Source organism: Piliocolobus tephrosceles, chromosome 12 (assembly GCF_002776525.5).
Source record: "Piliocolobus tephrosceles isolate RC106 chromosome 12, ASM277652v3, whole genome shotgun sequence".
Taxonomy (NCBI): domain Eukaryota; kingdom Metazoa; phylum Chordata; class Mammalia; order Primates; family Cercopithecidae; genus Piliocolobus; species Piliocolobus tephrosceles.
Genome location: NC_045445.1, coordinates 76,318,817 through 76,342,131, shown reverse-complemented (window position 1 = coordinate 76,342,131; position 23,315 = coordinate 76,318,817). Strand labels below are relative to the sequence as shown.

The window sequence follows — 23,315 nt, the reverse complement described above, 5'->3', positions numbered from 1 at the left end:
TATATCTGTACCTGAACACATCCAGCTAACATCTCATAGAGAATGTGAGCACGTTTTTTCATCACTCTGACATCTACCATGGTAGAATCTGCACACTGACCATTTTGAATTGGATTTATAAATCTATTCCTGAACTCCTTAATGGATCCAAGTAAATTTTCCTTGATAAAATTAACCATACAATGATCTAAGAGAGAAGACATTATTCATTAACAACATTAACAATGGTTGAAAAGACTTAGAAAAATTCCCCAATGAAATGTTCATGTCAAAAACACATGCATTAGAATTAAGCTACAAAAAAAGAATATCAAGCTAAGTATAGAATAAACATGGTTATAAGTCTGATCTACAAGTGAATTACCGAAACGAGAGAGAAAACTGAAGTAAAAACCATCCCTAAATACTAGACATGAATGTTTTTTAAAAATATCTAAGGACATTTTATTCAAGCTCACTATTCTTTATAAGAGATATGAAGTATAAAACAAATGGTCCATTAATCTAACCATGATTTATGGTCTGTGAGGCTATCTTGTGAAGAAAGGAGATACTAAGTCAAAACAATAAAAGGAGGTAATAAGCTACTATGCAAGTTAATTTATATTAACTGATTCATTTCCAGAATGATCAAATAATAACAACTGTTATTCAGTATTCAGTTGGGGCTACACAAATAGTTAAAAATAAACTAATTACTAATGTATTTTGTAAGACTAACCCATTTTGTAAAACTTAATAGAGCTATCACTTGTCCCATACTATATAGGACCACAATATGAAACAGCATTTCTATAAAGAGGGTAATAGAACAGAAAAGAGGAAAACTGGAACAGATAAAAACAAACATAAAGTATAGGCTAAAGTGAAATGACTAGTATTACAAACAATAAAATAGCAAAAAGTTACCATAAACATACTAAAGGAATGTAACACAGAGAAAAATAACAAAAAGCCATTACAGTGGGAAAAAAAGTGAGCGATTACAACAGGAAATTTCAATTTGTTACTTGCTGAATAATCTCATGTTGCCTTCTTTAGTGTCACCACAGACATATGAAAATGAGGGAAATTCACAACTCACTTCCCTAGGTTTACATCAACTACCTTTAGCCTTAGCAAACTGTCCTGCCATGGATTCAGCAAACCTCTCCTTCTCCCATTTCCACTTTACTGAAATGTTCACAGTTCCCATTTCTTCTTGATTTCTTAACAGTACATGCCCCAAAACTGGAAAATCTCCTTAAAATTATCTGGAGTAATCATATATACTTATGTACTTTTTAAAGCAATCATTAAGACTTCTGATACTCTTGTAATAAATCACATTCCATATTTATATATGAACATTCACAATGGCGTATCTCTTGACTGTCTTTTACCACTCATATTTATAAACCATCTCATTTGAAAAGTATGTTATTCTTTCACAGCAGACTAAGATGAACGTATGTAGATCATGGTCTAGGATTATACTAGAGTAAGTAGAAGAAAGGGCAAATGGTAAAGTTACAAACATATTATCTGAGGAAATACCAATATTATACTGCATAATCAGAGATATTAACTCACACTCAATTAGGTTATTTTGAAGTGGTGTTCCTGTTAAAATAATCCTCCTCCTTGATCGTATAGAATTCATAGCTTTAGAAACAGCAGATGCTTCATTTTTTAGAATGTGGCCTTCATCACAAACAACAAAATCAGGGCCTACAAAAATATATAGTAAAATAACACAATTAATATACAATAAAACTGAAAATGTGATCCATTTAAGTAAATCAAGTCAATCCCTTTAAAGTGCTGATCTTAAAGGAAGATAAAATGACATCACTGTAAGTATAAACATATTTTATCTGCTCCTGTATTTGGTTAATACAACACTAATTATACTAATTATACCCAAATGGTAGAGCATTGAAGTACTACTATAAATGGTATTCAAAGTCCTCTGAGTATACAAAAATAAGCAAAAATAAAAACAAAAAGAGGGAAAAAGTTCCCCCTAACAGATACAGCTTATTTTTAAAAATGTCTTTTAAAATTGAAAAGTCTTTAAAAAGCTATTTCAGCATTAGTACATCAACTTAAACTATCAGCAAAGACTAAGAGCAATGTATACATACTTGAAAAGACAAATTTCAAAACTTACACTTTAAGAATAATATATGTCACAATAGACCATATAATATTTCCCACTTAGATCAAATAACATTCATTGCCGGGAAAAAATTTTAACTGATAAAAGAAAGTGAAACTGGTTGTTACATGGGTTTGGAGGGTAGGGAGAACAGCTTTCTAGCTATAAAAGATCTTAAAAGCTTAAACTCAGAAAATATTTGGGATTGCAATATAAAAAAGCAACAATATTTTATTACTATGGAATGCATTTGTAACTGAACAAATACGTTCCACAGCATTTGTGGACTCTTTTAGAAAGGCTTATTTGTTAAAATAACAGATATATATTTTTTTTTCCTGTTTTTTTTTTTTTTTTTTTTTTTAATTTGAGATGGTGTCTGGCTCTGTCACCCTGGCTGTAGTACAGTGGCGCAATCTTGGGTCACTGCAACCTCCACCCCCCGGGTTCAGGTAATTCTCCTGTCTTAGCCTATCGAGTAGCTGGGATTACAGGTGCCTGCCACCACACCTGGCTAATTTTTTGGTCTTTTTAGTAAAGATGAGGTTTCACCATGTTGGTCAGGCTGGTCTCGAACTCCTGACCTCAAGTGATCTGCCCGCCGTGGCCTACCAAAGTGCTGAGATTACAGGCATAAGCCATCAGGCCCAGCTGATATATATTTTTTCTAGGGTATAATACATACTCAATTTGCTTGCTGGTTAACATATACACACATATTACTTAATTGCTGATTTCAACAAAGCAGCTGTCAAACTATCCCCCATCTGGTAAGCATTAGAGAAAATGCAACTTTTACATGACTTCAAAAGTAACTGCTTCAGTATGACAGACCAAATAATAACAACTGTTATGCAGTATTCAGTTGGGGCTACACAAATAGTAAAAAAAACAAAAACTACTAATATTTTGTAAAACTAAAATCTCTAGCTTTGTATTTAAAAATTATGTATGCCTTACTTTGAATCTGAAAACATTTTCTACAGAGAAAATAATGCCTTTTACAGAAGTGATTTAAACAGTTTTACCACTTAATATTCCATATCCATGAGGATGCGTTGAAATGGGTACTCTCATACACTCTGTGGGTGTCTAAATTAGTATCAAACATTTTGGAAGTCAATTTTACAATAATTATCAAAATGCAAAATGCATAAACCCTTTGACCCTTATTTCAATTTCTAGGCACTGGTCCCAAAGATATTCTTCCACAGTCACCCAAAGATACACAAAAGAATGTTCTCTGCAGCGCGGTTTGTTATGGAGGAAAATTGAAAACAACCTAAAAATTTGTCAGAGGGGATCTGGTAAATGGGGCTTAAACCATGGGATAATGGAATAAGTCACAGAGTTAAAATTAATGACGTAGACACACCCTCACTGGAGAAGCTGAAGGTTTGTTTGCAGGAGAAATTCCCGACTTTACCTGGAGTTGAGTCAAGTTAGAGAGCCAAGCCAAGCGAAATACAGGGGTAGAGGAAGTAGCAGAAAGGCACTGGGAGCTCGCTGGATCCCCAAGCAGCCCATTCCTGCCTGGCAACACAGGGATCCATCAGGAGGGTGGCCATCAGAGCAGGAGGTAAAACTCCACAGGAAGAAAGACTTCTGTAGCTGAACTTCTTAACAATTTGAATGGGGCGAGAAGCCTCCGGGCCAGAACTCCGGGGGAGGGTGCAAATCCAGATTGCAGACTTCACAGGTGGGGGATGAACTAAAGCCCTTTCTTTTGCAGCTTGGAGGTGGAAAACCTCTGGCAAGTTTTCAAGGCATACTCGCCCTCCCCCAGGAAACACACTCTGGGCTGTTTGGGGGTTGGGGCGGGGCGAGGGGGCGGTGCATGGTGGGAGTGAGACTAGACCAGCCTTCCAGCCTTTCAGTTGGGGTGGGAGCTTGGTGAAGCCTGTGACTGCTGGCTTTCCCTTCACTTCCCTGACAAACTGCATGACTCAGCAGGGGCAACCATAATCCTTCTAGGTACACAACTCCAGTGACCTGGGAATCTCACCCCATCCCCCACAGCAGCCACAGCAAGACCCACCCAAGAAGAGGCTGAGCTCAGACACGCCTATCCCCGACCCCACCTGATGGTCCTTCCCTAATCACCCTGATAGCAGAAAACAAAGAACAAATACTCTTTGGAGTTCTAGGGCCCCGCCTACCACCCACACTACTACAGCTGATGCATTCTGGAAAGCGCCACCTCCTGGCCGGAGGCCAACCAGCACAAAAACAGAGCATTAAACCAGCAAAGCCAAGGACCGGCATGGAGTCCACTGCATCCTGCACCACCTCCACCAGTTCAGGCGCTAGTATCCATGGCTGACAGACCCATATACGGTTCACATTACAGGACTCTGTGCAGACAAACCCCAGTACCAGCCTGGAGCCGGGTGGACTCGATGGGTGGCTAGACCCAGAAGAGAGACAACAATCACTGGAAGCCACATCCACAGGAAAAGGGGGAAAGTACTACATCTAGGGAACACCCTGTGGGACAAAACAATCTGAACAACAGGCTTCAGCCCTAGATCTTCCCTCTGACAGAGCCTACCCAAATGGGAAGGAACCAGAAAACCAACCCTAGTCATATGACAAAACAAGGCTCGTCAACACCTCCCCAAAATCACACTAGTTCACCAGCAATGGATCCAAACCAAGAAGAAATCCCTGATTTACCTGAAAAAGAATTCAGGACATTAGTTATTAAGCTAATCAGGGAGGGACCAGAGAAAGGCAAAACCCAATGCAAGGAAATTCAAAATATGATACAAGAAGTGAAAGGAGAAATATTCAAGGAAACAGATAGCATAAAGAAAAAACAATCAAAAATTCAGGAAACATTGGACACACTTTTAGAAATGCAAAATGCTCTGGAAAATCTCAGCAATAGAACTGATCAAGTAGAAGAAAGAAATTCAGAGCTCGAAGACAAGATCTTCAAATTAACCCAATCCAACAAAGAAAAAAGAGTAAGAAAATACAAACGAAGCCTCTAAGAAGTCTGGGATTCTGTTAAACGACCAAACCTAAGAATAATCAGTGTTCCTGAGGAAGAAGACAATTCTAAAAACTTGGAAAATATATTTGGGGGAATAATCAAGGAAAACTTCCCTGGCCTTGCTAGAGACCTAGACATGCATATACAAGAAGCGTAAAGAACACGTGAGAAATTCATCGCAAAAATATCTTCGCCTAGGCACACTGTCATCAGGTTATCCAAAGTTAAGGCGAAGGAAAGAATCTTAAGAGCTGTGAGACAGAAGCACCAGGTAACCTATAAAGGAAAACCTATCAGATTAATAGCATATTTCTCAGCAGAAACCCCTGCAAGCTAGAAGGGATTGGGGTCCTATTTTCATTCTCTTCAAACAAAACAATTATCAGCTGAGAATTTTGTATCCAGCGAAACTAAGCATCATATATGAAGGAAAGATACAGTCATTTTCAGACAAACAAATGAGAGAATTTGCCATTACCAAGCCACCACTACAAGAACTGCTAAAAGGAGCTCAAAATCCTGGAACAAATGCTAGAAACACATCAAAACAGAACCTCTTTAAAGCATAAATCACACAAGACCTATAAAACAAAAATACAAGTTAAAAAACCAAAATGAAAAACCCAAAGTATGCAGGCAACAAGGCGCATAATGAATGCAATGGTAGCTCACATTTCCATACTAACATGGAATGTAAATAGCCTAAATGCTCCACTTAAAAGATTCAGAACCTCCGGATGCGGGTGGCTCATGCCTGTAATCTCAGCACTTTGGGCGGTGGATCACGAGGTCTGGAGATCGAGACCATCCTGGCCAACATGGTGAAACTCTGTCTCTACTAAAAATACAAAAATTAGCTGGGCGTGGTGGCACCCACCTGTAATCCCAGCTACTCGGGAGGCTGAGGCAAGAGAATCGCCTGAACCCGGGAGTCGGAGGTTGCAGTGAACCAAGATCGCCACTGCACTCCAGCCTGGCTACAAAACAAGACTCTGTCTCAATTAATTAATTAATTAATTAATGATCCAAAATGCATAAGAACTCACCAAACAACTATCTGCTGTCTTCAGGAGACTCACCTAACACATAAGGACTCACATAAACTTAAAGTAAAGGGGTGGGAAAAGACATTTAATGAAAATGGACACCAAAAGCGAGCAGGGGTAGCTATTCTTTTATCAGATGAAACAAACTTAAAAGCAACAGTGATTAAAAGAGACAAAGAGGGATATTATATAATGGTAAAAGGCCTGGTCCAACAGGAAAAGATCACAATCCTAAACATATATGCAACTAACACTGGACCTCCCAAATTTACAAAACAATTACTAATAGGCCTAAGAAATCAGATAAAAAGCAACACAATAATGGGGGGGTTGGTTTCAGTACTCCACTGACAGCACTAGACAGGTCATCAAGACTGAAAGTCAACACAGAAACAAAGGATTTAAACTATACCCTGGAACAAATGGACTTAACAGATATATACTGAACATTTCATCCAACAACCGCAGAATACACAGTCTATCCAAGAGCCCATGTAAATTTCTCCAAGACAGACCATATGATAGGCCATAAAACGAGCCTCAATAAATTTAAGAAAACTGAAATTATATCAAACATTCTCTCAGGTCACAGTGGAATAAAACTGGAAATAAACTCCAAAAGGAACCTTCGAAACCACGCAAACACATGGAAAATAACCTGCTACGGAATGAGCAGTGGGTCAAAAACAAAATCAAGATGGAAATTAAAAAATTCTTCGACCTGAATACAATAATGACACAACCTATCAAAACCTCTGGGATACAGCTAAGGCACTGCTAAGAGGAAAGTTCATAGCCCTGAATGCCTACCTCAAAAAGTCCAAAAGAGCACAAACAGACCATGTAAGGTCACTAGGAACTAGAGAAACAAAAACAAACCAAACCCAAATTCAGCAGAAGAAAGGAAATAACCAAGACCAGAGCAGTACTAAATGAAATGGAAACAAAACAAAAAAATACAAAAAATAAATGAAACAAAAAGCTAGTCCCTTGAAAAGATAAATAAAATTGATATACTATTAGCAAGATTAACCAAGAAAAGAAGACAGAAAATCCAAATAAAGTCACTGAGAAACAAAACAGGAGATATTACAACTGACACCACTGAAATATAAAAGATCATTCAAGGCTATTATGAACACCTTTACGCACATAAACTAGAAAACCTACAAGAGATGGATAAATTCCGGGAAAAAATACAACCCTCCTAGCTTAAATCAGGAAGAATTAGATACCCTGAACAGACCAGTAACAAGCAGAGAGATTGAAATGGCAATTTAAAAATTACCAACAAAAAAAGTCCAGGTCGGGCGCGGTGGCTCTGGCCTGTAATCCCAGCACTTTGGGAGACTGAGGTGGGTGGATCATCTGAGGTCGGGAGTTCGAGACCAGCCTGACCAACATGGAGAAACCCCATCTCTACTAAAAATACAAAATTAGCTGGGCGTGGTGGTGCTTGCCTGTAATCCCAGCTACTCGGGAGGCTGAGGCAAGAGAAGCACTTGAACCCAGGAGGCGGAGTTTGCGGTGAGCCGAGATCGTGCCATTGCACTCCAGTCTGGGAAACAAGAGTGAACTCCGTCTCAAAAGTCCAGGACAAGACCAAGTCACAGTAGAATTCTACCAGACAGTCAAAGCATCGGTACCAATCCTTTTGACACTATCCCACAAGATAGAGAAAGAAGTAACCCTCCCTAATTCATTCTATGAAGCCAGTATCACCCTAATAGCAAAACCAGGAAAGATCACAACCAAAAAAGAAAACTACAGACCAAAATCCTCAATGAACATAGATGCTAAAATCCTTAAGAAAAATATTAGCTAGCTGAATCCAACAACATACCAAAAAGATAATCCACCATGATCAAGTGGGTTTCGTATCAGGGATGCAGGGATGGTTTAACATATCCAAGTAAATAAATGTGATACACCACATAAACAGAATTAAAAACAAAAAATCACATGATCATCTCAATAGATGCAGAAAAAGCACTCGACAAAATCCAGCATCCCTATATGATTAAAACCCTCAGCAAAATCGACATACAAGGGACACATCTTAATGTAATAAAAGCCATCTATGACAAACCCACAGCCAACATAATACTAAATGGGGAAAAGCTGAAAGCATTCCCTCTGAGAACAGAAACAAGACAAGGATGCCTGCCCTCACCACTCCTCTTCAAGATAGTACTGGAAGTCCCAGCCAGAGCAATAAACAGAATCCAAATCAGTAAAGAGGAAGTCAAACCGTCACTGTTCGTTGATGATATAATCATTTACCTTGAAAACCCTAAAGACTCCTCCACAAAGCTCTTAGAACTGATAAAAGAATTCAGCAAAGTTTCCAGATACAAGATTAATGTACACATATCAGTAGCTCTTCTATACACCAACAGCAACCAGAGAATCAAATTAAGAACTCAATCCCTTTTACAATAGCTGCATACATACATACATATATACATAAATAAATAAGATAGGAATATACCTAACAAAGGATTCAAAAGACCTCTACAAGGAAAACTACAAAACACTGCTGAAAGAAATCACAGACGACACAAACAAATGGAAACACGTCCCATGCTCATGAAAGGGTAGAATCAATATTGTGAAAATGACCATATTGCCAAAAGCAATCTACAAATTCAATGCAATTCACCATCAAAATACCACCATCATTCTTCACAGAGTTAGAAAAAACAATTCTAAAATTCATACGGAACCAAATAAGAATCCGCATAGCCAAAGCAAGACTAAGCAAAAAAACCAAAAAAAACAAAAAAACAAATCTGGAGGCATCACACTACCTGATTTCAAACTATTCTGAAAGGCCACAGTCACCAAAATAGCTTGGTACTGGTATAAAAATAGGCACACAGGCCAATGGAACAGAATAGAGAACCTAGAAATAAACCCAAGTACTTACAGCCAACTAATCTTCGACAAAGCAAAGAAAAACATAAAGTGGGGGAAAAGCTACCCTTTTCAACAAATGGTGCTGGGATAATTGCCTACCCACATGTAGGAGAATTAAACTGCATCCTCATCTCTCACCTTATACAAAAATCACCTCATGATGGATTAAGGACTTAAACCTAAGACCTGAAACTATAAAAATTCTAGAAGATAGCATTAGAAAAACCCTTCTAGACATTGGCTTAGGCAAGGATTTCCTGATCAAGAACCCAAAAGCAAATGCAATAAAAACAAACATAAATAGCTGGGACCTAATTAAACTAAAGAGCTTTTGCATGGCAAAAGGAACAGTCAGCAGAGTAAACAGACAACCCACCGAGTGGGAGAAAATCTTCACCATCTATACATCTGACAAAGGACTAATATCCAGAATGTACAACGAACTCAAACAAATCAGTAAGAAAAAAACAAACAATCCCATCACAAAGTGGGCTAAGAACATGAACAGACAATTCTCAAAAGAAGATATACAAATAGCCAACAAACATATGAAAAAATGTTCAACATTACTAATAATCAGGGAAATGCAAATCAAAACCACAATGTGATACCACCTTACTCCTGCAAGCATGGCCATAATCGAAAAACAATAGATGTTGGTGTGGATGCAGCGATCAGGAACACTTATACACTGCTGGTAGGAATGTAAACTAGTACAGCCACTATGGAAAATAGTGTGGAGATTCCTTAAAGAACTAAAAGTAGAACTACCATTTGATCCAGCAATCCCACTACTGGGTATCTACCCAGAGGAAAAGAAGTCATTATTCGAAAAAGATACTTGCACATGCATGTTTATAGCAGCACAATTCACAATTGCAAAATTGTGGAACCAGCCCAAATGCCCATCAATGAGTGGATAAAGAAATTGTGGCATATATATACGATGGAATACTACTCAGCCATAAAAAGGAATGAATTAACAGCATTTGCAATTACCTGGATGAGACTTGGGACTATTATTCTAAGTGAAGTAACTCAGGAACGGAAAAGCAAACATCAAATGTTCTCACTGATATGTGGGAGCTAGGCTATGAGGACACAAAGGCATAAGAATGACACAATGGACTTTGGGGACTTGGGGTAAGATTGGGAGGAGGGCGAGGGATAAAATACAACATATATGGTGTAGTATATACTGCTCAGGTGATAGATGCACCAGGATCTCACAAATCACCGCTAAAGAACCTACTCATGTAACCAAATACCACCTGTTCCCCAATAACTTATAGAAAAACAAAATAAATAATAATTGAAAAAAAGATGTATATCTCTATGTGAAAACCTTGAAAGATATGACAAATATATTATTAAATAAAAAGGAGTATGTTACAGAATAGTTGTCTATATTATGATCCTATTTGTATATTTTTGCTATAATAAACCATAACCATGAGTCTAATGGATTTTCTGAGTTCTGTGAGTCCTTCTTATGAGTTACTAAGCCTGAGGGTGGCTTTGAGGACCACCTAAATGTTGCAATACCAAGTACATGCTTCTGTAAGCACAAAAAATTCCTATAAGGATGTAAATGAAACAATAATGGGACTAGGAGGTAGGGAACTTTTACTTTTCAATATACAACATTTTCTTCTGTTTTTATTTTGCTTAAGGATATATATTACTTTTATAATTTCTTTAACTTAAAAGAACTATTTGGTAGCATGGCAATGGAAGGAGAGTGGTAGCCCTATAGTTAGTAAGGATATCTGAAGAACTAGAAGAATTAAGAATAAAAGTAGGCCGGGTGCAGTGGCTCACACCTGTAATTCCAGCACTTTGGGAGGCCCAGACGGGCGGATCACGAGGTCAGGAGATTGAGACCATCCTGACTAACACAGTGAAACCCCGTCTCTACGAAAAATTTAAAAAAAATTAGCTGGGTGTGGTTGTGGGCACCTGTAGTCCCAGCTACTCGGGAGGCTGAGGCAGGAAAATGGCGTGAACCTGAGAGGCAGAGCTTGCAGTGAGCCGAGATCGTGCCACTCCAGCCTAGGCCACAGAGCGAGACTCCATCTCAAAAAAAAAAAAAAAAAGGCTGTGCGCAGTGGCTCACGCCTGTAATCCCAGCACTTTGGGAGGCCGAGACGGGCGGATCACGAGGTCAGGAGATTGAGACCATCCTGGCTAACACAGTGAAACCCCCATCTCCACTAAAAATACAAAAAAAAAAAAAAAAAAATCCACGCATGGTGACGGGCGACTGTAGTCCCAGCTACTCAGGAGGCTGAGGCAGGAGAATGGCGTGAACCCGGGAGGCGGAGCTTGCAGTGAGCCAAGATCGCGCCACTGAACTCCAGCCTGGGCGACAGAGCGAGATTCTGCCTCAAAAAAATAAATAAATAAATAAAATAAATGTAAATGCACTCATTAATAACCCTCGGTCAATGAAAAAGTTAAATTGTTATTCATATATCAAACATGTTATTCATCATATTAAACAGAATATGAATTATTATAAGATGGGAATGTATATAACATTTACTAACATAAAAAATTACAAATAAGTATTTTTAATGTTTGAAAAGAGTAAGTTTTAGCCGGCCATGGTGGTTCACACCTGTAATGCCAGCTACTACTCAGGAGGATGAGGCAGAAGGATTGCTTGAGGCCAGGAGACCAAGATCAACCTGAGCAACATAACAAGACCCTCATCTCCAAAAAATTAGTTGTGTGTCAGGAGTTCGAGACCAGCCTGGGTAACACAGTGAGATTCTCATCTCCAAATAATTATCTGGGTGTTGTCAGAAGTTCAAGACCAGCCTGGACAACACAGTAAGACACTGTCTCTACCAAAAAAAAAAAATTTTAGTTGGGCATGGCGGCACACTCCTGTAGTCTTAGCTCCTCAAAAGACTGAACTGGGAGGATCACTTGGGCCCAGGATTTGAAGCTACAGTGAGCTATAATCATGCTACTGCACTCCAGCCTGGGTAAAAGAATGAGATCCCCATCTCCCTGCCCCCTAAATACATACATACATACATACATACATACATAAAATGAAATGTTTTAGTTACCTTTTATACTTTCTAGAAAACTTCATTCCCAAACAATGACATATATATATCAGATAGGAGGGTTTCAAAATACCTACACTTAGAAATACTTATACAGAAACTACAGGGGTAATGGCAGTCATGAGGCTCTGGGGAGCAGAAGAACAGGAATTTAGAGAAAGACTTGAAGAGAATTTCTTCTGTTCAAAAATTCAAGTGTGACTAAAAGACTATGTTAACTTAAGATGCTTGAATACCCTATGGAAACCTGTCATTATTTTATAAAATTACATAGATCTATCTTATTGCTTAAAGCAAAGAGTACCTTGAATTAATATTGTGCATATGTACATTCACACATACATAAAAATTATGTCCTCTCAAGCTACAAAATGTGGAACATTCTTCTAAAAACAGTAATGTGAATTAGAAAACTCCACCAGATCAGTTTAAGTACATTAAGTAGAAAAATATGCCTCAAAACAAATGGTAAATTAGGGAAGAAAGGTCAAATAATGGTTTTGTCACATACTATTATAGTTAAATGTAAATTCTTTTTCAGTGTTACATTGCCACCTATTGGTGAATTTTTTACATAAAAAACCATAAAGAGAAAAGTTGATAAAATGTTTAGAACTGTCCAAGTAAACCTCTATTAAATCCCTGATCCAGTAGAAATAGGAAAGGTAACAAAATGTTGTCACTTTCTTGTTCAAGAAACTGGGTCTCACACGCCGTGATGATTACGATCTCGGCGGTCATAGTTCACTGCTTCCTTGAACTCCTGGACTCAAGCAATCATCCCATGTCAGTTTCCTGAATAGCTGAGACTACAGGTGTGTGCCACCACACCTGGTTAATTCTTTTATTTATTTATTTTTTTTGTAGATATGGGGTCTCACTATGTTGCCCAGGCTGGCCTCAAACTCCCAGCCTCAAGCAATCCTCCTGCCTTGGCCTCCCAAAGTATTGGTATTACAGGTGTGAGCCATTGCACCCAGCTGATTCTTGTCACTTTAAGCTACTAAGGCTTGGGATAATTGTTATGCAGCAATAGATAACCAGAGCAGCTAAGTTCAAAGATGAACACTACTATCTTAACTCTGGTCAGCTCTAAATACTGTTTCCCATCCTAATACATACTCCCAATTTTCCAGGCTTCTGATCTAATAGCCTACCTTTTAAGTTTACGACCTCAGCTCATCCTTAAGAATCTCATACCCAAAACTGTCTGGTTCTGACATTTTGCTTCCATCTTGAACTTCAATTTAGACTTTTCTTTGACATTACACCCAAACTTCAGTCTTCACATATTCTGCTGCCATTTATATGATTCTTCACTACCACTAATTTGTTCCAAATCAGAGAAAATAAATTGGGCAGAAAATGGAAAACATGTACTGGAAAATTAAGTGTTATACTTAACAGATCCCTTCTAATAAATTTAGAAGTACTTAACAGATCCTGACACTTTAGACTTCAGTGGCAAAGAAAATTACATCTAAATACTACAACTAAACAGATCCTGACACTTTAGACTTCGGTGGCAAAGAAAATTATATCCAAATACTACCACTAAACCTTAAAACTTACTACAGTTTTAATATATTCCATGTTATACATGATGGATATTAGAAGATTCTTGTTGTAGATGGTTACCCAGTTACGGCAGAGGAACTCTCTCTAATACTCATATATACTCTGGAAAGGAAAATAAAAGTAGAGCTTCAGTTTCCTGAAGAACTTCCAATAAAACCTAATGGAGAAATCAGCCCCGCTTAAGTTTTAACAAGGGTAATCTAGATATTTATTTTTTTAATTATCAAAACAAACAAAAAATATAACTTACTCAACCTGATAAAAGACACCTATTAAAAATCCACAGCTAAGGTCATACTTAATGGTGGAGAACTGAAAGCTTTCCCTGAGATAAAAAACATGACAACCAACTGCTCTCACCACTTACGTTCAACATTGTATGGAAATTTCTAAGAAGGGCAATTATGCAAGAAAAAGAAGTTAAAGATATTCATATTGGAAAGGAAAAAGTAAAACTATTTCTACTCATCGATTGTATGATTTTCTTAATAGGAAACCCTAAATCGCGTGCACACACACACACACACACACACAACTATTAGAACTTCTAAATGGACTCAGTTAAATTGCAGGATACAGAATCAGTATACAAAAATCTGTTGTATTGCTATATACTAACAAAAAACTATCTGAAAATAAAATTAAAACAATTTCATTTCCAATAGGCTCAAAAAGAATAAAATATTTAGGAACAAATTTAAGAAAGTAAGTCCAAGACTTGTACACTAAAGAAATTAAAAGACCTTTACTAAAAGAAATTAAAGATCTAAATAAATGGAAAGAAATTAGATATTCATGGAGGGGAAGATTTAATATTGTTTAAGATGGCAATATTCCTCAAATTAATCTACAGATTCAATGTAATATCTAACAGAATCCCAGCTAGCTTCTTTGAGGAAATTAAAAGCCAATCATCAAATTCATATGAAATTTCAAGGAACCTCAAATAGCAAAACAACCTTGAGACAGAAAAATAAAGCTGTAGGACTTCTTCCTGATTGCAAAGCTTACCACAAAGCTATAGTAATTAAAACAATGTCACACTGGCATGAAGACAGACATATAGATCAATAAAATAGTATTGACAGTCTAGAAATAGACACATACATCTATGGTCAATTGATTTTCAATAATGGTGTCAAGACTCTTCAATGAAGAAAGAATAGTCTTTTCAACAAATGGTGTTAGAACAACTGGATATCAAAATGCAAAAAATGAAGTTGGACTCCTACCTCATACCATATACAAAAATAAACTGAAAACAGATCATAAACATAAATACAAGAGCTAGAATTATAAAATAAGAAAACATAGGTGAAAAAATTCATGACCTTTGATTAAGCAATGAATATGTGGATATGCGTTAAATGCAAAAGCAACAAAAGAAAAAATAGGTAAATTAAATGTAATCAAAATTTTGAAGATTAGTACTAAAAAGATTATATAAAAAAGTAAAAAGACAACTCACAGAATGGAAGGATATATCTGCAAATTATATGGGTGTGTTTACATTTGTAAATGTCAATTTTCAATAAAAGGAACCATGATGTCTTCAAAAAATGGCTGACTCTGGGGCTGGGACAATATAACATGAACCTGGAGCATCCTGTAATGCCAGAAAGTAATGAAGTGCTCAAAGCCAAAAGGATAGGGACATATCAAAGGGTAGAGGACCTAACCTTTAAAAAAGCTCCCAATGGCCAAAGTAAAATAATTTGAGCAAAAAAAAATGTAGTAATGGTTTATAGTCCAATGCACAAACTAAAAATAGATGAGTATATAATTATATAAATCAAAGGCTAAAATAAATGGGTGAGAAAAGATAAATTTTTCTTTAAAATATCCAAATTTGATGTGTAGATACTACCCACTATAGGAGATGGAGCTTAATTTCTGCCATCCTCGCATTCAGGTGGGCTAGACTGAGTGACTGGATTCCAATGAACAGATGAGGGACAGGTAAAAGTAGCAGCTCTACAGGAAAGAAACCTGACAAACTCTACCCTAACCAAGTGATGAAAATTAACATCATCAATGACAGCATGTGCTTATCACGTACCCCCGATATGAGATATGATGTGACAAAAGGGTATGTCACCTCTGGTATATTCTTTCAAAACCTCAGTCTAATCTCAGTCTAATCACAAGAAAAACTATAAATTCAGATTAGTAAACACTCTACAGGATATCTACCTGGACGGTCCTCCTTAAGACTGATAAGATAATGAAAAAATAAAGATTGAGAAACTCTCATAGACCAGAAGACTGTTAGAGACACGATAGCTAAATACAATGTAGTACCCCGGATAGAAAAACTGGTGCAATACAAATGCAGTTCAAGTTATTAATAATAATGTGTCAACAATGTGTCAATTTCTTAGTTTTGAAAAATCTACCATGGCAATGTAAGATGTTAACAATGGAGGAACCAGATGTAGGGCATATGGGAACTCTCTGCACTACCTTTTCAACTTTCATGTAAACAGAAAATTATTCCAAAATAAAAGGTTTTTTCTTTTTTTTTTTTTTAGATGGAGTCTTGCTCTGTCACCCAGATGGGAGAGCAGTGGCACGATCTTGGCTCAATGGAACCTCCAGCTCCCAGGTTTGAGCGATTCTCCTGCCTCAGCCTCCCGAGTAGATGGGACTACAGGCATGTACCACTATGCCCAGCCAAAATTTTTTTTAAATGTCACTAAATGATAAAATATGGCAATGACAAATGTTACCCTTCGTTTTAGAAGCTTTAATTTCTTTTTTTTTTTTCATTTTTTCATGAACAAATAAGTACACTAAGCACCTGAAATTGTTGTATTAAACAATTTCAAGGAAATCTTGTGGAAAAAATCTGCTACAATGATACTAGACACTAGCTTATAATTTTTCAACAATAAACCAGCCACAGGATTTTTAGACACTTATTTTAATCGTGGGAAAAAGATAAACTTATTATTAGGCCTTAGATTTGTGATGGCAGTTATTTTGCTATGTATTAACTACCTTATTATCTTTAAAAAAGAGGCAAAGCCATGGATTCTAAAGATTACTATCACTTTGACAATGACAATTACCCAGACTTTCTCAACAAAAATAAAACCTCAATAGTGTCTTACAGTAATATGATATGACAAGATAAACATATGAAGAAAAAATCACACAAATTAATAATCGTAGATTAAAAATTAATTTTAGTTTTGCAGACAGTACAATGTGTTGCTTTTCCAAGTGTCAAATATATCAACATCTGGCTCTCACATCAGATTACTATCACATAAGGATAGACAGTATTGAAAATACTAACCTTTCATACCAATGGCCCCTTAAAAGGAGATAAGCAAGCAGCAATTCTTCTAATGATACGAAGTTTGGAAAGACACAAACTGTTTTCAGGATATGGAGAGAGCCCTTGTTATCACCTAGTATTTGGATAGCTGGAAGAATCTTTGATTGCCAACACAGGCATCTGATGCATTTTTAAGTGTTTACAAGGTATCCCCTAAAACCCTAAACACTTTCAGACTCAGCAAATAAATTCTTAACAGCTGGCGACATTAAGGGTGATTTTATCTTATTGAAATACTAAGACTTTTTTAAAAGGCAAAAACCTGAAGGATAACCAAAACAAAGACCAGATACTTAGTAGTGGTGCAATTAGTATTTGTTAAATAAAATATAAACACATCTTTGATTCAACTTGCTTCTTTATGTCACTCTCTATTAATACCTTACCTGGATCAACCAAAGCTTTGTTAAATATTTCTTTAAGTTTCCGACTCTTCACATTCCTTCCTTGAGCAAGATTTCTATACATCTCATAGCCTATGATCATAACACCACCATCTTCTTGCCACCTCTGCAGCATGTAGCTTCTCTCCTGAGGACGTTTCACAGTTGCTAATTCAGAAACCTTTCATGGGGAAAATAAAGATTTTTTTAAGTAGCTACTAAAAACATGTGAATACTAAATATTCCCATTGAAATATGCATCACTGGTAATTAAAAACAGTTTACAATATGAATTTCATGTGACTATATTAAAAATAGAAAACATTTAACATAAGTTACCTCAAGCTTCTCATCATCTTTTAATCCCTCTTGCCACTTCTCAAATTCATTCATCCAATTCAAAGCAGTATTAAGAGGACAAACCACTAATGCCGTGCTGAAATCCAGTTTGTCACACAAAAGAACTGTATGAAGAAAACTTACCACCTATAAGAAAACAGATTGTCACTTTCGTAAATATCCACAAAACAAGTAATAAATTAAGCAATCTTACAATGTTATAGCTTTGTTTTGCTTTAAACATAAAGCAACCAACCAAACTGCCAGAATTTCCAAACCAGGCAAGGCAGAGGGAAAGAGATAGTAAAATGCAGAAGTTCAAATAGATGATGTATCAGGCTCTTTCAACTCTAAAGCTCCATGATTCTATGAGCAATGTGAATAGTATAAAATGATCCCATACCAATACTAAGTCCTACGTCTCCACAGAATGTCCCTATAGTCTTTGAGAAAATACCATGGCTCATTTAGAAGAGAATCATGTTACATAATATTTTTCCACTTTAATGTGTTCTGACCCATTAAATCTATAATTACTTTATAGTTTAAAAGTACAAATACATTCACCAATTTTACATCTCTGTTACAACTCCTGCCATTTGGAAATGCAGTAATTTTAATAGTAAAAGATACTTTACATCATACTTTACTTTTCTCATTACTTTAACATCATAAACCGTTAAAAGTTGCAAAAAAAAAAAAAAAAAAGTTAATTTCTACCTTAGAATCTTTGCAGTTGTTGGTCATACCTGAAACCCCACAGTCTCGCTACATTAGGACCTCTGCTCAAACATTACCTCCTAAAAGATGCCTTTCCTAACTCAATATCCTCCCTTAACATTCATTTTCTGAAAGTACGTATTTCTTATTTGATTAGCAGCTCTCTCCTCCACTAGAATATAAACTCCTTGGAGACAGATCTTGTTATTCTTGTTCACTGCTTTATTTTCAGCCCCTACGACCGTGCCTGAAACATAATAGAATCCAATATATATTAATGAATCCACAAAAACAGTATACCTTCATATTCTTCAGCTCTTACCTGTAAAGTCTTACCAAGGCCCATACAGTGGGCAAGAATGCATCCTGAACCTGGAGATTTCTTTGTTTTTTTCACAGACTCACAGCAGCAATCCCACATAAACTGAACACCTAAAAATAACAGCTTCATTAAGTTAAATTTAAAGGTCCAAGTTAAAAACTTCCTTTATATAAACACATCAAAAACATAACCAAAACTTCTAAGAAACAACATTAAAAAACCCCTTAGCTAAAGAATTTCTTAGACGTAAATGGGATTTTTTTCCCACCAAAGTAAACCAGAAACAAGTTAACACAAATATAGGACAGGGGGACTTTCCTTCATCCTCTCTAAGCTATCCACAGCAGATGTTCTCTATTCCCTGAGATGGTTCAAAGAAACATAAGAATATTCTAAAAGAGAAATGTGGCTGGGCACAGTAGCTCACGCCTGTAATCCAAGCACTTTGGGAGGCCGAGGCAGGTAGATCACTTGAGGTCAGGAGATCGAGACCAGCCTGGCCAACATGGTGAAACCCTCTCTCTACTAAATTAGCTAGGTGTGGTGGTGGTGTGCACCTGCAGTCCCAGCTACTCAGGAGGCTGAGTTGGGAGAATCACTTGAGGCCAGGAGGCAGAGATTGCAGTGAGCTGTTACAGTACCACTGTACTTTAGCCTGAGTGACAGAGTGAGATTCCATCTCAAAAAATAATAATAATAATTTTTGTAAAAACAGAACAACTTTATCCAAAGAGAGAATGGCTTCCTATCAAAAATACTTTCGAGTTTATTGAGTTAATCAGGAAAAAAAAAAACCCAGGAGATAATTTCACCATCTTTTCCTTTATTCAATAGTAAACATTGAGAAAGAAAGGGGACTAGCAACTCAAAAAGTAGGAACTACAGAACCTCCCTTACTAATTAATTCACATAAACACTCAAAACTGACTTACTGATTCAACTCTAATAAAGCAGAGGGTAGGAACAGTTTGGTATTGTTCGAATACAAATGTAGGAATATTATTTTAAAAATACCTGAAAATGGCTGAAATAGCATTTCTAAAACAGGCTTTTAGCTAGCTACAGCTCTTCCCAACCCCTAGCTGCCCTTAGGCCAATCTTTGCTAACTAGGTGAAGCCCACTTGGCTGTATCTACCCATTTTTAAGTAGCACTTCTCTCCCTTTTTATAACACTCATTGTGTTTTGCAATCACCCAATTTTTTTCTTCCTCATTTGTTTATGAGCTCCATAAAGGCAGTGGGATTGTGGATTACCCGTCCCAATCAATAATTTACCTCCAGAACTTAGCAGGATGTAAGGCAGCTGCCTCACATCCAAATATTGGTAAAATTTAACTAAAAATTATGGAATCATCTAATAGTTTCTTACCATCTACTTGATGGGGTTTCAATTTGATAACCATATTTCTATGAACCTGCACTAAAGGTTCTTTGGTTTCTTCATCTTCATCTAAAACCAACTTGGTTGTTATTGGACACTTGGTGGGTGAAGCATCTTCAATTTCTATCACCTACAAGAAAAGGAGTTGTTGATAGTTAAGCTCAAAGAAATCATTCAAGCAATGGTCATTCTTACTAAGGGAGATTTTCCAAAATATAGACACATTTACTCCCATACCACAAATCCAATTGGTATGATTTGGATATGTGTACCCACCAAATCTCATGTCAATTGTAATCCCCAGTGTTGCAGGTGGAGCCTAGTGGGAGGTGGTCGGATCATGAAGGTGGATTTCTCACGAATGGTTTAACACCATCCCCTTTGGTGCTGTTCTCGTGACACTGAACGAGTTCTCACAAGATCCAGTTGTTTAAAAATGTGCAGCACCTCTCCCTCACTCTCTTGCTCCTGCTCCCACCATGTGAGGTGCCGCACGCCCTCTTTGCTTTCTGCCATGATTGGAAGCTTTCCGAGGCCTCCCCAGAAGCAGAAGCCACTATGTTTCCTGCACAGCCTGCAGAACCGTGAGTCAATGAAAACTCTTTTCTTTATAAATTACCCAATCTCAGGACTAATACACCACTATTTTGCTTCAATAAAGCCAGGACAGAGCCCAGGGTTTTATGTCTTCTAAAATCAAAACTCTCCAAAAAATTTTAAATCACTCTGATAATGTCAGTAATTTAGCTCAACAGATCTCACCCTGGATATTTCAACACACATTTATTACGCAGAGTTGTGAAAAAAGCAGTGTTCCCTATTGTTGGTTGCTATGCCAAAAAACAAAAAAAGAAGAAGAAGAAGAAATAAGAAAAAGAAGAAGAAGAAGAAGAAGAAAAGAGGGAGGAGTGGGGAGGAGGAGGAGAACTCCAAACTAATCTATGGTAGTACCATTACAATTTGAATGAACATGTGGCTCCCAACAAAAGACAGTTCTATTCTTCTAGAGGATATTTGAAAATGTGCAATCGTATTTATGGTTGTCATAATTATTGGTCAGAGCTGGTATTTAATGTAGGAGGAAGAGAAGGCAAATACAAACATTCTATAATGTGAAAGACAGTCCCAAACAAGAACTGTACGACTCAGGATGTCAACATGACTACCACTGAAAAACACTACGAATACACGGTGTGAAAAGAAAAAATATTTAGAAACACTGGTTTCGGAACCACAGGCTCAAAAATCATGATAGGAACATATAATACCTTCTAATTACAAAAAGGAAACAATTATCACAAGTTCCTTATTTAAAATAAAACTTAAGTAGATATAATATATGCACACAGGTAACAAGTGTGTGTTTGCATATATTTTTTGCTGTCTTATCCTAATCTCTATCCATTACAGAGTATATTCAGTAACTATATAAGATAGGTACAAGTATTACCATTTGAAAGATGAAAGAACTGAGGGACAGAGAAGTTAAGTAACCTGCACAAGGTCATACAACTATTGAGTATCATGACACTGAGATTTACCCGGAGGATTGATCCCCCGAGTCCATGCTCTTAAACATTACAAAATATAAGAAATGCTTGTAATAAACAGTTTTATGGTTCCACTGAAAAAAAAATAGAAACTCGTGATTTTAAAATCATAAAAACATTACGCAGTTGGGTGCGGTAGCTCACTCCTATAACCCTAACACTTTGGTAGGCTGAGGGGGGTGGATCGCCTGAGGTCAAGAGTTCAAGACCAGCCTGGCCAACATGGTGAAACTCTGTCTCTACAAAATATACAAAAATTAGTCAGGCTGGTGGTAGCTGCCTGTATTCCCAGCTACTCCAGAGGCTGAGGCTGGAGAATCAATTGAACCTGGCAGCAGAGGTTGCAATGAGCCGTGATCGTGCCACTTCACTCCAGCCTGGGTGAAAAAGCAAAAGTTCCATCTCAAAAAAAAAAAAAACTTTAAAAAATTTTAAAAACAAAAACATTACAATGGTGAAGAAATAAAATTTTAGGTACTTTTTTTTATTTACAATTGAAACTAGTAACAAATTAATTTGTTAAATGTTCAACATAGAAATTTTCAAACATACACAAAAGTAGATGGAAGAGAATAATAAATCCTATTACCCATCACTCAGCTTCAAAAATTATCAACTTAAGGCCAGGCGCAGTGGCTCACGCCTGTAATCTCAACACTTTAGGAGGCCGAGGTGGGTGGATCATGAGGTCAGGAGTTCGAGACCAGCCTGGCCAATATGGTGAAACCCTGTCTCTACTAAAAATACAACAACAAAAATTAGCCAAGCACAGTGGCGCACACCTGTAGTCCCAGCTACTCGGGAGGCTAGGGCAGGAGAATTGCTTAAACCTGGGAGGTGGAGGTTGCAGCGAGCCATGGATTGCACCACTGCACTCTAGCCTGGGTGACAGAGTGAGACTCCGTCTCAAAGGAAAAAAAAAATTATCAACTTAAGGCCAGTTTTGTTTCACTGATAGCATCTTACCCATTGTCCAACTCCCCAGATCCCACAAATCATTTTGAAGCAAACACAAGAAAGTATGCAATATCATCTATAAAATGTTTGTAAATGTCTCTTTAAAAGGATACTTCCTCTTTGTAAAACCATAAGATCATTGTCACATCCAAAAAACTACAAATAAGTCAGATTTGCAGTAAATTATCTGAATAGATATTGTACTTACATAAAACTGTGATATCCAAAACCAAGATTAACACTGAGAAATAGTGTGGTGAAGCAAAAATAGCATAGGCCATTTAGACCCAAATTCCATTTCATCAAGCTATCTAAACCCTCTTAGCTTCTGTGTCTGAATCTATAAACTGGGAATGATTATCAAGTTTCCACAAGGTTGTTCTGGAGATTGAATAAGGCAATGTATGCAAAGTATCTGGCATAGGCTAAGTATTCACTAAATTATTACTGTGTCCTAACCTGGATGAGTAGTAGTTTCATATCACTGGGGTAAAGCCATTATATAAAAATGAAAGATTCCCTAAATGTCTTATCCTGTTTACAAGGTGTGGTACACAG

General features: G+C 37.0%; 1 protein-coding gene across 8 annotated transcripts in view; it reads right to left on the bottom strand.

Moving 5' to 3' along the window:
• Nucleotides 1–23,315, bottom strand: part of ATRX (ATRX chromatin remodeler) — a 224,319-nt gene that overhangs the window by 121,093 nt on the left and 79,911 nt on the right. For all 8 annotated transcript variants that reach the window (XM_023202314.2, XM_026452141.1, XM_026452137.1 and 5 more), the window contains 6 exons: nt 20,239–20,380; nt 18,869–18,978; nt 17,827–17,973; nt 17,491–17,668; nt 1,573–1,710; nt 12–187 (listed from right to left, as the gene is read on the bottom strand). In XM_023202314.2, coding sequence (XP_023058082.1) covers nt 12–187; nt 1,573–1,710; nt 17,491–17,668; nt 17,827–17,973; nt 18,869–18,978; nt 20,239–20,380 — 891 coding nt within the window. The remainder of the gene's footprint in view (nt 1–11; nt 188–1,572; nt 1,711–17,490; nt 17,669–17,826; nt 17,974–18,868; nt 18,979–20,238; nt 20,381–23,315) is intronic.